The following is a 15,160-nucleotide window of genomic DNA, read 5'->3' as shown; positions in this document are numbered from 1 at the left end:
GTCCGAATCTGAATATCTTTCCAACTTTATTTATTTATTTATTTCTTGTTGTACTTTTCTCAAATATCTAACACGCGAATCGCCAAATCAAAGTGAAAGGCTCTTCAGAAGGAAGAGAGAGAGAGAGAGAGAGAGAGAGAGAGAGAGAGAGAGAGAGAGAGAGAGAGAGAGAGAGAGGAAACTGACCAATCAGAGGAAAGAGCGCGTCAGCCACAGTCCCCGCCCCCAGAATCTCATAAATCCTACAGTAGAATGAACGAGGGGGTTCATGCTTTGAGGGGGTCTGGCGCACGCGCGCACAGTGGACTGACAGAGATGCCTCTCTGCTCGCAAATACTGTTTAGTGTAATTTTGTATTTTCCTCCTTCCTATCACATTTAAGCGGTCCATGTTCACGCGCGCGTTCGGTTTGTGCGCGTTGAGGGCTGGCTCGGCCGCAGAACATCCCAGCTGAGTGTAAGTGTGGTGGTCCCGTCCGAAATCATGAGAAATCTCACGCCACAGTTCCACAATCCCGTGATGTTATCCAACCAGGTCAAACAGAAGAGTTAAGGAAAAGACAAACAGGACGCGCTTTTTTTTTTTGGCTCCAGACTTTCCATCCAACCGGCTCAGCGCGCATGGGCCTGAGCGCGCATGGGCCTGAGGACTAAAGCCACTTGTTGGGGCCTGAGAAGTTGGGGCTCTTTCTGATGCTACCTGGCCTTCCAGCCATAGACTTCATTTATTCCAAACCCGACTTCAGGGAACAAAACACAAGCAAGTCTGAGAAGAGATGGCAAATGCTCATCGGACAAACGTTCTGATTACCTCGTGCCTGAAGACGCCAGTGGACCCGCACACCAAAGCCCCGTTGGCTTCATACGAGAGGGGCAGAGTCCTGCCCTACACTACTGCCCACCTGGACAACCGGGACTACGAGAGCGAGGTAAAGGCATCAACCATGTTGGTACCTGCTCATTCTTCTACTGTAGGTGCGCAGATTCATTATGAATTTTTATTATTATTATTGTTTATTAATATTATTCAGATTTTATGAATAATTATGATTACAATTAATTGAATTCCAATTGGCTTGAATTGGACTTTATTATCTAAATGCCTTGAGATGACATTTGTTGTATTTGGCGCTATATAAATAAAAATGAATTGAATTGAATTGAATTCAGGATGTGCCACATATTTTTGTAAAAAAAAAATACTCTAGTTTGGCATTTATACGCACAAATAGCTTTAGTTCTGATTAAAAGCGTGGTGACCGAGTGTGGGTTTCTGCCTAATCCAAAACACAACATTTTAAACAATAAAGGTAGATGTTTTATGTCGAGGCAAACAAATTCAATAGATTACTACAACAGACAAAACTTGGTACTAAAAAGCCATTTTCATTTTCAATTTAGAAGAATTATCTTTAGTACAAACCTACTTTCAATTTATATCCTCATTACTAATAATGAGATCCACACTTTGTTCTAAAAAAAACGTTTGAAGTGTGGTTCAGCCCACCTCTCCGGTACCACCTGCCTGATTGTAGTGAAAACATCAAACTGTTTAATGGTTAAATAAATCTCCCCTCCATTTTTGTCCAGATTAGGTAGAGTAGAGTCTGAATCCGAGTCTAAAATGGTCAAAGGGCTGCTGACAGTGTCGGGTCAATACAAGTTACGGAGGGAATTCAATCTATAGGCTACAATTTGTTGTTCTGACTATTTTTGGATATCCGTCTTCACTAGATTACCAGACGTCATATTAAGTTGATAATCCCAAACTCTTATCTATCCCCATGACAACCACACTGCTGTACTTCATGCAGGTAATGTAGCAGCTGTCCCATTTCAGTAATGCTCTTGACAAACACCCTGTAGTAATGGAAGTAGTAATGAATCTGGACATCTGATCCTCGGTATACAGGTTTGTAAACTCTTCCAGTCTAAGTTCCCTTATGTGCACCACCATATGGCCTTTGTTGCCCTTGCTGTGTAATAGGCTTACTCCTGTAGGAGTCTTAGTACCACTTTGCAGGGCTGCACTGCTTCACAGGACATGGTGGTGAATGCCAAGATCTTGTTGCTGACCTGCTATCTTAAAAATCTATTTAAGTCAAAGTTCATGTTATATAGCAGTATAATGTATTTGGCAAACCATGCACTGTTCTAGGTTCTTGTTTGGGGTTCCAATAGAAATGACCATATGAGCATTGTGTGACCTTTGACCATTTCAGTTGGAATATGAGGACACAGGCTCTGATTTCTGGGACGGAGACTGTCTGGAAAAGGGTGGACCTCACATAGGGAGCGACTACAGATTAGCAGGAAACCGTTTTGACCTGAGGGAAATCTTCTTCTCCAACAAGGAGTACTACAGTAAGCTGGAGGAGCTGAAGAAGGCCCACCTGCGCACCATGGCTGAGCTGGAGTGCATGTATAAGCAAAAGCTGCAGCTCAAGTCCAGTGAGCCTTTAGATATGACAGTGCTGGATGTAGGGGACAGGTGAGTAGCTTTTGGTGAAGATGAGAGGGGCTCCAAGTGTTGGGCTTTGGTCATTCTCTCTCTATTTTTTGTGCTTTAAAAAAACATGATTACATCATTACTCCTTAAATACATGAGAGGTGGGTGCTATCCCAGCATTTCACAACACAACAGTTAAAGGATCAGTTTAAACAAATTCCAAAAAGGTTCATAGTTTGTTAACCCCTATTAGTAGTTAATTATATAAGCCAAACGATAAGCAAAAGTATCGGTTACAGTGAAAAACGTTTCCGTGTAGCCGTAGCCTAAGACTGTGTTGGTCCATTGTTTGTTTTGGGCAACACCGCCCCAAACAAGCAGCTGTTGTGACTGCATGATGTTGTTCAGGGAGTTTGATCCGCTTTCCAAACTGCGTTGTGAAAGTGAAGCAAACCAAATGAAGGTGTGAAATATTTTGCCATTCCCCGCCCGATCGAACAGAGTCGCCCAACTATCCTATGTGCGGGTGCCCTTAGGGTAGCGCTCACACGAGAACATTCACACTTCTTCAAATTATCCTAGTCGTTACTCCAGGGTGCTTTTATTCAAATTTAACATCTAAACAACTCTACTCCTTTTGCAAAGACTATTCGTGTGAATATTTTTGTTGCCCAAAAAGATCAATTATATATTAAAGGAAAGAGAAGCCCTTCCAAAATAATTTGTCTCTAAGACAGAGCAATTTATTTAACAGTATTGATACAGTATGATGAATTTTAAGTGTGTTCTTTTCAGTGTTTCGTCTTTTAAATGAATTTGAATGGATTCTTTTTCCTTTCTTTCTTGGGTGAGGCTGCTATGGACAAATATCAGCCAAGTGCCTTCATGTCATGGTTTGAAGAAGTTCCACTCTGCTGTTGAACTCAGGTGGGGCTCTGAGCAATCAGATGAGGATGAAGCAGCCAGTAATGATGTGGAGAAAGACCTGCTCTTCTCTCCCAAAGAACACATCAAGAATATGTGGAGATGTCCCCTTAAGCTGTCCCCTCACAATCATCACCTGTCCTCCTCCTCGCTGCACAGCATGCCAGACCGGATGAGACCGCAAAAAAAAAGAGGAAAGCCGAGGCAGGGACATAAAGATGGACAGCAGGAGGATTGGAAAAACAGAGCGACCGTCCCAAAACCTTTCAATATGATGCTGCGTGAAGCTGAGAAGCGCAAGCTCGGTATGAAGACACGTACAGCGATTGAACAGGAGAACAAAGAGCTACGAAGAGAGATAGAGCAACTGGCAGAATGTCAGAGAAAGTTCCGCGCCATCCCCGTACCTGCACATGTTCACCTGCCACTTTACGAAGAGCTGCAGGAGCGGAATGAGGAACGACGCCGAACCATGCGAGACAGAGAGGACATTCAAAAGATTCAGAAGCCCTTCAGCTTCCTAGAGAGGGAGCGACTAAAGAAAGAACAGAAACAGCTGTGTCAGGCTCAGCCATCTGACCAGGGGAAAGTTCCGCCTTTTAAGGCGAAACCTGTGCCAAAGTCCGTCTACGCCGCAACGTCAGGTGAGCAGATGAAAGAGGAGCAGTTGTGTCGCTCTATTAAGAAACAAATGAGGGCGCAGGACATGCTCCACAGTGCTTCATTGCCTCCCAGCATGCTCACACAGCGACTCAGTGAACGGAAGACCAAAGACGGCAGCACAGATGACAGCTTCTCACACAGGCCACAGATAAACAAAGAGGTCCCTGATTTCAATGCTAGTTATAGACGCTTTCAAAAGCACCTGGGGAAATGTAAGGAGGTGAAGCCCACGACTGCATGTGAGCCCTTTGAGCTGAGGACATCACAGATCTCCTCACATCGCGAACGCATCCTGGCTGACATTGAGAATGAGCAGAACAGCCCTCGGTTGCGGCGGTGGCCATACATCAGCCCTGGGCCAGCGAGTACACAAAGTTCAAGCCTCTGTTCCTCCCTCTCGGGCAGCCTGGAACTCCTGCCTGCCAAAGTCACTGATGCTACAAAAAAGCGCCATGACGCTGTGAGGTACCATGTTAGGGCCCCAAAGACTCACATGTCTTGTTCAGATTTCCTGCCCTCAGCAGTAGTTGTCTTGTCTGTGTTCCTTTAAGGCTGAATTTCTGTGAAACTTCCTTTCCCACCAAGCCCAGCTGTGTGCTAATAACCAAACCTGCCGTCCATAGAATTTTCCTAGCCAGTTGTTACACATTAATTGCTGAGCAATCTATCCCTCCCTTCAAACATTCCTCCATCTGTGACCAAAATGATCCCTCTGAGTAGAAAGAAGCTGGAGCAGAGGAAGAAGGCTGAGGAGGAGGAGGAGCGATGGAAGGAAAAGCAGAGGCAGAAGGAGAAAAAACTGCAGAGTGTTGTTGTGAAACGCGCCCAAGCCAACGACCCCCACCTGGCTCTCTCTCAGACCCACCAGAACAAACTGAAAGAGTTCAGGTACCCATAAAAACGAGAACATCTGGCATTTCATGTTGCTTAAATTTAACTCTCCAAATTTGAATGACATAATAAAGGGGATTAAAGGTGCTATGTAAGTTTTTCTTTTCTTTTGTACGGGTTCTCTTCAGGTACTCTGGCTTCTTCCCACAGTCCAAAAACTTTTTTGTTTGCTTAAATGGCGATTCTAAATTGACCCGAGATGATTGCATGGTGGTTTGTTGCGACCCTAAATCAAAATCAAATCAAATTTATTTATATAGCACATTTCATGTACAAAACCATTCAAAGTGCTTCACATAAAATAAGAGAAACAAAATAATAAAATAATTTAAATGAATTTAAAAACAAGCAACAGTCCAGATAAAGTAAAAGATATCGTGCAGATTTCATGCATAGACACATGAGAAAAGAAATGTGTTTAACCTGGATTTAAAAATGTCTCCATTTGGTGAAAGTCTAATCTATAATGGTCTTGTGCACCACACTTGTGCCGGGTGTATCCTGCCTCTCATCCAATGGCAGCTGGAGTAACTTTGAATTGTATGAAGGTGATATGGAAAATGGATGATCCCTGGATCTGGTTGAATAGTATGTTTTCCTTATTTTGGTTCCAAACTGAGGGGAAATGACCCGGAAGTATCGAAGATAGAGCAAACATAGGAGCTGTTTGAATTCTCTAATTGCTTAGAAAAGGAGCTGCAATGCTACAATAATGATCTCCTTTAGCATAGAATACACAGGATACATCCCTTTATAAAAGAAAGGAGATCATTTTGTCCCATAATTCCTTGCATCAGCAAGTTTTATGGTGACGCTTCATTATTTTCATCGTGTGATTCATGTGGATAGATATGAGTATGAGCAACACTGAATCTCACTGTTGTAAAAATGTTTCCTTTTTATTCATTTATTTATTTTTTAGTTGCAAACTTTGAAAATGAATTTATATTCAGTGTTATCTCTAATAGACTGCTCAAACAAATAAAGGGAACACCTTAACAACACAATGTAACTCCAAGTAACTCCAGTGGACAAAGTATTTTAAGCCATTTTTGTAGAACGTTTATAGAAAATATGCTGTAGACCCACATCGCAGCTTAGTGTAAGTGTGGTCGAATTCTCGTTGTCTTTTCTTAAGTCCATAAGAATTTTTCCTTCCACCTATGCTTAACCCCATGACATTTTCCAGAAATAGACTAGACTATGTTTTTCTTTTGTTTCTCTGCAGGAAACAAGACCTGCAGCGCAGGAAGGAATATCAGCAAGAGATCAAAGAGATGAGGGAGAGGGTGAAAGGAAGGCCGCTGCTGCTGGAGCAGGTTGCTCAGGTGAATGTCTGCACTGTTTTGGGTTTCTTTTTCTCATCCTCTAACGTGCCAACTGTTGCAAACTCATCTAGAGATAACAACAAACTTTGTTTTAGTAAAGAAGACCCATATCCCCTTAACGCCTATTGTCGCATATATGCTACAAACCTTTTGACTCAATCAACCAGCTGAGATAGCATCTTTATTCCCCCAATACCAAAAATTCTATTTATTTTTTGTGCAAAAGTGAAATTAATAATCTCAGCATTATTTACCATCTACTTAAAGGCTAAAACACACACAAAACATTTTTTTATATACAGCTATATAAATTCAGGAATTCAATGAACAACTGCAGCATTACATTTATAAACGTGCACCTCTGGGTATGTCAGGAAAGGCTGAAGTTTAGGGGTTTTGTGGGTGTCCATTTGCCCAGAAATCTGTCGAACATCACGCTAAATAGCAACAAATCAACTCTCATTCTCCCATAGGAGAACAGAGAGTTGCTAGCTAAACACTATTTTTTTTTTCCAAAAGCTTTGGAGGTGAAAACAGAGAGAACTGGATCTAAGCAAGGCTCTGGCATTGAACCAGCACTGGAACAGTGTTAAGTTGGGAGGGGACAATGATTTGTCCTGTTGTGATGGTCAAATAAAAGGCTAAAAACCTCCCTCAAACTGATGTTGAACCACTCAATGAAGCAAGACAATAATCCAGAAAAAGTATGACGATACAAACATCTACTGTAAGTGCACCAAAAAAAAGAACAGTTGGTAAAAGCTCCGGTATTTTTTAGGTTTTTCTTTAGTCTCTTCCTTACCTCATGTGAGTAATTGATTTGAATTTCTGTTTTTAACTAGTTGTTTTGTTGCTGGGTTTTATTTTATTTTTTTTTTTTATTTTTTACAAACCCAATTCCCCAAAAAATTTGGACACTGTAAAATGTAAAAAGCTTATAAACCATTATCTATTTTGCTGTAGGACATGGAAAAAAAGCGAAAAGTTGCTAACAAGCCGGATAGTACTCGTTAAGCCAGAGGACATGGTGTGAGGACTTCCAAAATTTATTAATTTCAATTCGTCTGACCCCAGAACAGTGTTCCACTTTGCCTTAAACCATTTTAAATGAGCTTTGGCCCAGAGAAGACAACACTGGCCCTATTTTGGTTGAAAGGGGGTAAGAATGTCAAATCCATTCAACAGATTTTATGTCTAGACTGTAGTATAACTGTAAGTTCAGTTTGGTTTGAACAAGAGAATATAGTTCAGTAAACATGGAGATACTTGACTGAAGATGGTCACTGTAAAGGAAAGTTCTTATTAAGTGAAGAGAGCTGCATTTCATTAACAAAGTTACAAGACAAAGATGCTTACTGTAAACATGGCAGACGAAGCAGAGGGGTTCTTTTTAACATTACAGCCTTGATGAGTATGTCACAGATTGACCAATCTTTCTGAATCTGTGAATTGATAACAGAGGAATGCCAAACAAGCAGCAGAGAAGTGCTACATCAAAACCCTGCATGGATGTGATGTGACTGAGGAGTTCATCAGCAGTAAGGCAACCAAATCAGCAACACAACGCACAGCCTCCCTTTTAAGTGACGATAAGTACAGGTAAATCCAACATCTTTGTCTTGCAACCTATCAGAAAAGTTTTGATATTGATAAGGTATAGTGACATTCATCAGTAATTTTGGACAGTCAACGATATGAGCTGCAGAGTATCTAGTCATTCTATTAACTGATGTCATTGGAATAAAATGTTTCCCAGAATGGTTTGATTGTGTCAGTAGTGGGACATAAGATGGCCTGCGCAAACATTGGGTGCATTAATACTTGTCCTACACTGTATTGCTTGTACAGTGGTTGTCCTGGACTGGCTCAAACCTGAGCACCTGAGTTTGCTTCTCTTTAGAAGCGCTCAATAATCTTTGCCAAAGCCAGAAATGAAAGTTAAATATGAAAGCCTATTTGAAACTAGGTCAAATTCAGATTTAATGTGGATTTCAAATGTTAAAAGTATAAGAATGTAAGTCCCATCTTATCATACGCTACAAATATTCCTGTAATCTGAGACTGGTTCTCTGCTGATAGTTTTCTCTTATTAATTAGTGACCCGGGAGAGGCAGACGCGGACTATGAACGTGTTCTCTACAGAAAAATCTTCCTGGATGGTGAAGACATTGATGATCCTGCTGAGAACGAGGAAGGAAGTGAGGAAAGTGAAAAACCATTGAACTACCAAGATGGTGAAGACACTGGCAGTCATTACACAGAAGAGGATTACCATGGCAATGATCACCACTATTCTGATGAAAGTTACCACTACTCAGACGATCATGAAAATTACTCAGAACACAGTGCCCATGATGCTGACAGTTGATGGCAGGAAGCAGGAGAGTGATGCTAAATGTCATAAGGCATGAGATGTATACAAGAGCTCTGGCAGACAAAACCTTTTTAAAGAAATAATAAATCAAGTTATGAGGATAACACCTCTTTTGCTAGGAATATAAGAATGTTATTGTGAAACCAAGTGTAGAGAATGAGAATAAAACAATGTTGAAACCTGATGTGATGTCATTGGTTGTTTGAAATGTCTCTGTTCACTCGTTTTATTTTTTTTCCCCCAACATGTTGAACTCTTTGTAATGAGCAAGATTAAGATTTTGTACCTATCAGTCATTATCATTTTGCATCTTTCCTGGGACAGATTTAGTGTTTTATAAGAGTGACAGCCAATGGCCATTTACATCTTAAATATTTTTTCATTTGCTTAAATGTTTATTTAATAGACACAAGTACAAATAAATAAGTTTCATTGTCTTCATTGACAGTCTTCATTGTATGTTGGAAATGCAAAGACGTTTTTAGAATATACAAGTAAGGCCAACGGGTTAGTCTGTCCTAGCAAAGTTATGTTGTATTCATCTCTGTGCAAAACTCGGACAGAGTATCAATACGTTTCTAAAGAAAGTATTTCTCAGTACTAAAATCGTAAAAAGTTTTTGTAAGTCTGGGGAAATCTTAATGAGTAAAGGTCTAGAATGGAAACCGATGTTAGAGCATTCAGGCACTCGGATGGCACTACTTGAGAACCCATCAATATTTTGGAAAACTAAGAGGGTGATAACTTGCTAACTTTACCCACCGCTCAAATGCCATCTGACATCTATAAAACTTTGTTGCAGGCAACACCATGGCTTAAAATAACCATCACCTGGTGTCAGAAGGGCGTAACACTGTTTAACACTTGTTGGTATCTAATAATGATCTCCACCTGAAGCCAGTGAATTTTAATGTTTTTGCCCAATATTTCTCACCAGGTTTTTGACATTGTTTATGTGTCTCATTAAACCAATCAATCAATTAAACACCTCCAGAGAAGCTGTTCGGTTTCTTCATATTAAAGATTCTACAAGGAGATACTTTTCCATGTCTGTGAAAGATTATATTATTATATTATAGACTAGTTTTAATATTTTTTTAAAGAATCACATATGGAAGACACTTTTTTTTAAAAGTATTTTTTTGTGTTAATACAACAACATCCAACAATTAAACCATCATCAACACATGGCAGTAATGGGAATAATAATGAAAATATTAAGCTCCAAAATCTTTGAATCTCTTCACATTTCCATAAACGGTGATAAAGTGTTCCCTGGTGATTGTTACACTTATAACGTAGATCAAGTATATTAGGATCAAATTTATTTAATTGTACAGGGGAGATGTAGGTTCCCATTATCCAATTCCAAAATTGTATCATTCTCAATCGAGTGTTAATGGTTTGATTGTGTGTTCTTAAGTATATTTTACTCCATTACTCCGAGTAAAATATCTTATTGTAAGTCTCGTATCCGCTCCTATCTCTTACTATCAGAGTTTTCCTTATGATAGTAAGATGCTTTGTTTTTTCTTTGCCGGGGCAAAGTGGTCATTACCCCAGATTGGGAAGAAGCAGTACAACCCTGGGGAGTCATCCAACATTTTTTGTACTGCATACTAAAAAACAATGGTGTTTTTTACAAAAGGATTTTTTACAAAACAATGCTGAATATAGATATCTATTCAATGGAAACCCTAGAAGAACAGAGAGAAGCACAATAAGACAAGGTCAAGAGAAGAATGACTTAAAGCAATACTATGTAACATTTCTACCTTAAAATAACAGCTTGAAAAAAATTGTGCGGCTAGAATGAGTTTTAATATTACGATTGGCCTGTCTCCTATGCCCTTCGGGGGTCTGAGTTGGAAAAACTGCGCTATGCTGGACCGGCCTGGGAGCTGAGCGGAAGTACTTCGACTTGCTTTCTGGCACACCTACCGCAAAAACAAATAGACCCCTCTCACACTCCCAGGTATAAGGCTAAGCTAGCGCAACATTGTCAGTACGATCATCATGGAAGAGGCACCGAAGAAACAGAAGAAGACGTTGACTGATGAAGCAAGGAAGAGAAAGTGTCAGGACCAGACAGAAGAGGACCACAAATGCGTCATGTTAAACAGTTTATTTAGGTTTCAGGGGAAAGGGAGTTGGGGCCCGGGTCGCTGGCTTGGCAGGCTGGTGTGCTAACCACTGTGCTACGGTCCAGGTGCCTGTGTGTGTGTCCCCCAGTGGTTGAGCGGCGTCTCGTGTAGGTGGTGGTGGTGGTAGGTTCGAGCTCACTCACCACGGGGCTGGGAGTCCTGGGGGGGAACACACACACACACACACACACACAACAGGAAAGATGACCAAAGCGGCAGTACAGTCAAGGGTAATCCAGAAAACATGGTAGGTAGGCGGAAGGCAGGTCAACATTACTGGGGCAGGAGATCAGAGAGGCAGGTCGGGTTTTCAAGGACTGGAGATCAGGCAGGGTTTCAGAGCAGGTCCAGGTTTGTCAACAGGAGTCAGAGTTCTTTTGCCAGGGAACAGGAATCAGGAGCGTGTTTGCAGACAGTCTGACAGAGTGGAACTGAAAACAAGAGCTTGATATACAGAGGTTAACGGCAGAGTGAATGCAGTGCAGCTGGCTGGCCAATGAGGAGGCAGAGTGAATGCAGGTGTAGCAATTAAGCAGAGCAGAGTGAGAGTTAATTGAAAGCACTAAGTGCTTGTTACCAGGAGCCAGGGGAGAGACCATGACAGAAAGAGAGAGGCCGACAAAGCAAGAGACCGGACTAGAGTTGCTCTCGGAACAGCCTGTAGGGGGAGCTCCATAATGCGTTTTTAAAGAAAGTTACATTGTATTGCTTTAACTTAAAGGGACACTGTGTAATTTCATCCCCCATCTAGTGGTGCAATTTTATTTTGCAAAGTCGAATGAATTTGCTCTCTAGGCGCCTCGCGTTTTCAAATGTGCGTTGCAACTTGTTGCACTACGGCAGGCGGTATGTGTCAAGATTCTCTTTTTCGCTTTTTTGGCGACGAGGATCCCTTCTCCTGTGGCGTGCTATGATCTTCCATTGCGAACAAAAGTGCAGGCCGTTCAGGCTGGTTTATACCAGAGAATTTCTAATGGCGTAGACTGGCTCTGTTTATACCTGCGTGCAAACGTGACGTCAAAATGACGTAATTTCTGCTTGCAGGCCTGGCGTTGGGGAAAACGCAATTCGAAGTGCTTTATGTCCCTCTCGGCACTTGGCATGGACATGGCAGCCTCCATAGAGCTTGCCCGCTCTATGTAGATACAGACAAGTGATTCTTCGCTCGGGACAATAAGTGAGATTTTTGACAGAGATAATTTTACACCAATGAGGACTAATTTATGAATGAATATGTTGATTTGAGCTAATAAATGACTTAATGAGAGGACGCTGGCGTGAATGTCGCCGTTTCTCATGCCCAGCTTTTCCACTTTTTACTATCCACTTGACACTTTCCGCGAGTCTAATCTGACATTTTCGCATACTTCTTGAGTACGATTTTAATTGCTCTGCGTGACCAGTGGTGATCAAGCACTACCAACGTTACCTGGATTAATTCAGTTGGCTACTACGGAACAAACTGGAATCTTACCGTTGGACTGGCTACCCTGGCACCACCGGCGGCAGATCCTAGTTTCTCTGACCAACATCGCTGTGGCTTTCTGGGCCTTCCATCGACAGTGCCGTCGCTGTATCCAGGTGGGACTGCCACTCGGTATCGCCCTGCAGTGCAACTAGTGGCTTAGCGCCTAGCCAAGCTAGCCAAGCTAGGTGCGCACCCGGCATGGCTCTCAGATACTCCGCAACAGAACTGATGAATCTCTGCTCCTCCACCCTGCCGAGCTGCCTAGATGTCTTAAAGTCTCTCCACATCCTGCGTCGTCCCAGATATGTCCACAGAGCCTCCCGACATAAGTTTGTGCATATGAATACAACTCCGACTGTCTCTACAGTCCGATGCCATACTTCCTTGTCGCGACGTCATCAAAACAAACGTCACGCAGAGCTTGGCAACCTGCGTCCCCTGGCTTGTGCTCTCATACCTGGTCCTTCTGATATGTCCACCATAAAGCCCCATACACACACGTCGCTGCTATTTAGTCGCTCAGCGAGTGAAGTCAATAGAATGTCTATGTGTTCACGCGAGGCGAGGAGGCGAGTAGGCGAGGAGAGTACAAGCGAGTACAAGCGATGCGATGTGGGCGGATTCCGAGATGAACATATTTCAACTTCGAGCGACGCGAGTAAGCGAGTAAAAGCGAGTAGCCAATTAAAATGCAGAATACAGATTATTGACAGGTGACGTTCCCCCAGTTTTCTCCAAACAGTGGCCACCCAACTTCTACACACCAAGTCAGCAAAAGCACCCAAGCGAGTGGCGAGTAGGCGAGTGAGCGAGTAGCGAGTAAATAGCAGCGACGTGTGTGTATGGGGCTTGTAGACGGCAAACTTTATGCTCCTTAATACTCGCTCATTAAACAACAAGGCAGAATTAATCCATGACATAATCACTGACAGAAATCTCCAATTCATCTGTCTGACCGAGACATGGCAAAATCAGCAGGATTTTTTCTCTCTCAATCTGGCCACTCCCCCAGGCTATGTATACATCCAAAAGCCTTGCTCCGCGGGCCGTGGTGGTGGGCTGGCTGTCATTTACAACTCAGACATTATGGTTAAAGAACTCCCCATAAACTCCAGCACCTTCGAATGCGTGCACTTTGTGATGACAGGGGCTGCACAGCTACAGGTTGTACTTGTGTACCGCCCTCCCAAAGCCAACAGTGGGTTTCTCTCTGAGTTCTCTGAGTTACTCACCACTGTCTGCCCCATGTCCTCATCCACCATCATTTTGGGTGATTTTAATATTCATGTGGACTCACATAGCTGCCCTTTTGCAACAGAGTTCTTATCCATCCTTGAGTGTTTAAACATCACACAGCATGTACATGGTCCCACACATGTTAAAGGCCACACTTTGGACTTAGTGTGCTCTACTGGCATAATTCCCTTCAATCTCCAGTGCCTGGACCTAGCTGTCTCAGATCACCATGCCATCCTCTTTTCTGTACCTGAGCCTCCACCCAGACTGCGTGTGAATCGAACAATCACGTTCAGAAATATCAAGCGCGTATCCACACCTGCACTGTCGAGCATGTTGGCACTACAACTTGCCTCCCACCCCTCCAGCCACACTGTGGATGCCCTAACCGAGCACTACAACACAGCTCTCTCTCGCAGTCTGGATGCTGTAGCCCCCCTGAAGACTCGGTCTGTCACTTTCAGCCAGCCTGCACCTTGGTTCACTCCTGAGCTCCGCCTCCTGAAGGCAGCTGGGCGTCGGCTTGAAAGACTGTACAAAAAATCTGGAGTAGTTGTACATCAAGAGGCTTACAAAGACCATGTGGGGAACTACAAAGAGGCTCTCTCCAGGGCAAAAACTCTGTATTACTCCACTCTCATCAGTAAACATCAGAATCAACCAAAGCAGCTTTTCTCCACTATAAACCGCCTCCTCCGCCCTCCAGATCCACCCCAACCATCGGACGCCGCTGAACTCTGCGGCAAGTTCCAAACTTTCTTTCAGCAGAAAGTGGACGACATTCACCTGCAGCTCCGTCAGACAGGCACTCCATGTCCACCTGCCTTTCACCTGGAGGACTGCAACTCAACCTCTTCTGCCCAGCCACATCAGTGCTCCCTCTCCTCATTTTCACCACTCAGTAACAACCAGGTCATGGACTTTGTGTCAAAAGCTAAAACCACCTCTAGCAAACTGGACCCCATGCCCACGGCACTGGTAAAGGCCTGCCTACCCACGCTTTGCCCTACCATGACTGACATCATTAATACCTCCCTTACATCTGGTGTGGTGCCCTCCAGTTTTAAAACGGCTGTGGTCATTCCCACCCTCAAAAAACCCAGCCTGGACCCTGATGACCCTGGAAATTACCGCCCTATCTCCAACCTACCCTTCCTCAGCAAGATTCTGGAAAGAGCAGTGGCTGCCCAACTACAAGACCACATGTCCCACCATGAACTCTATGAACCCCTCCAATCTGGCTTTCGACCTCACCACAGCACGGAGACGGCGCTCATTAAGATCATGAACGACCTCCTCATAGCTGCAGACAATGGCCTCATCAGCCTTCTCATCCTCCTAGACCTGTCTGCAGCTTTTGACACAGTCTCCCACACCATCCTGCTGCACCGTCTCCATGATCATTTAGGCCTCTCTGACTCCGCCCTCTCCTGGTTTCACTCCTACCTCTCCACTAGGACGCAATACATCGCTATCAAGGACTCCAACTCGACCCCAGCTCCAGTCAACCACGGCGTGCCCCAAGGCTCAGTGCTTGGCCCCCTGCTGTTCACCATCTATATGCTCCCTCTCGGCCAGATCATCCGCCAACATGGGCTCAGTTTTCATTGCTATGCTGACGACACCCAGCTCTACATTAGCACTACACCATCTGCCCATCTCCCTCCCCTATCACTAGTTCACT

The 15,160-nt window shown here is 43.3% G+C and overlaps 2 protein-coding genes across 2 annotated transcripts; both read left to right on the top strand.

Annotated features, from left to right (window-relative positions):
• The first annotated feature begins 263 nt into the window (after window positions 1–263).
• LOC142379459 (protein FAM161A-like) lies at window positions 264–2,703 on the top strand. Its single transcript, XM_075464617.1, has 2 exons — window positions 264–928; window positions 2,222–2,703. Exons 1-2 carry the CDS (start codon window positions 776–778, stop codon window positions 2,492–2,494), a joined length of 426 nt encoding a protein of 141 aa, XP_075320732.1. The 5' UTR covers window positions 264–775; the 3' UTR covers window positions 2,495–2,703.
• Window positions 2,704–2,783: 80 nt separating this feature from the next.
• On the top strand, window positions 2,784–8,812 carry LOC142379457 (protein FAM161B-like). The gene is made up of 5 exons (XM_075464616.1): window positions 2,784–4,500; window positions 4,756–4,923; window positions 6,155–6,254; window positions 7,714–7,853; window positions 8,352–8,812. The coding sequence occupies exons 1-5, from the start codon at window positions 3,269–3,271 to the stop codon at window positions 8,620–8,622; spliced, it is 1,911 nt and encodes a 636-aa protein (XP_075320731.1). The 5' UTR covers window positions 2,784–3,268; the 3' UTR covers window positions 8,623–8,812.
• The last annotated feature ends 6,348 nt before the right edge of the window (window positions 8,813–15,160 follow it).

Source organism: Odontesthes bonariensis, chromosome 4 (assembly GCF_027942865.1).
Source record: "Odontesthes bonariensis isolate fOdoBon6 chromosome 4, fOdoBon6.hap1, whole genome shotgun sequence".
In the NCBI taxonomy this organism is placed as follows: Eukaryota; Metazoa; Chordata; class Actinopteri; order Atheriniformes; family Atherinopsidae; genus Odontesthes; species Odontesthes bonariensis.
This window is presented reverse-complemented; position numbering and strand designations above follow the sequence as displayed.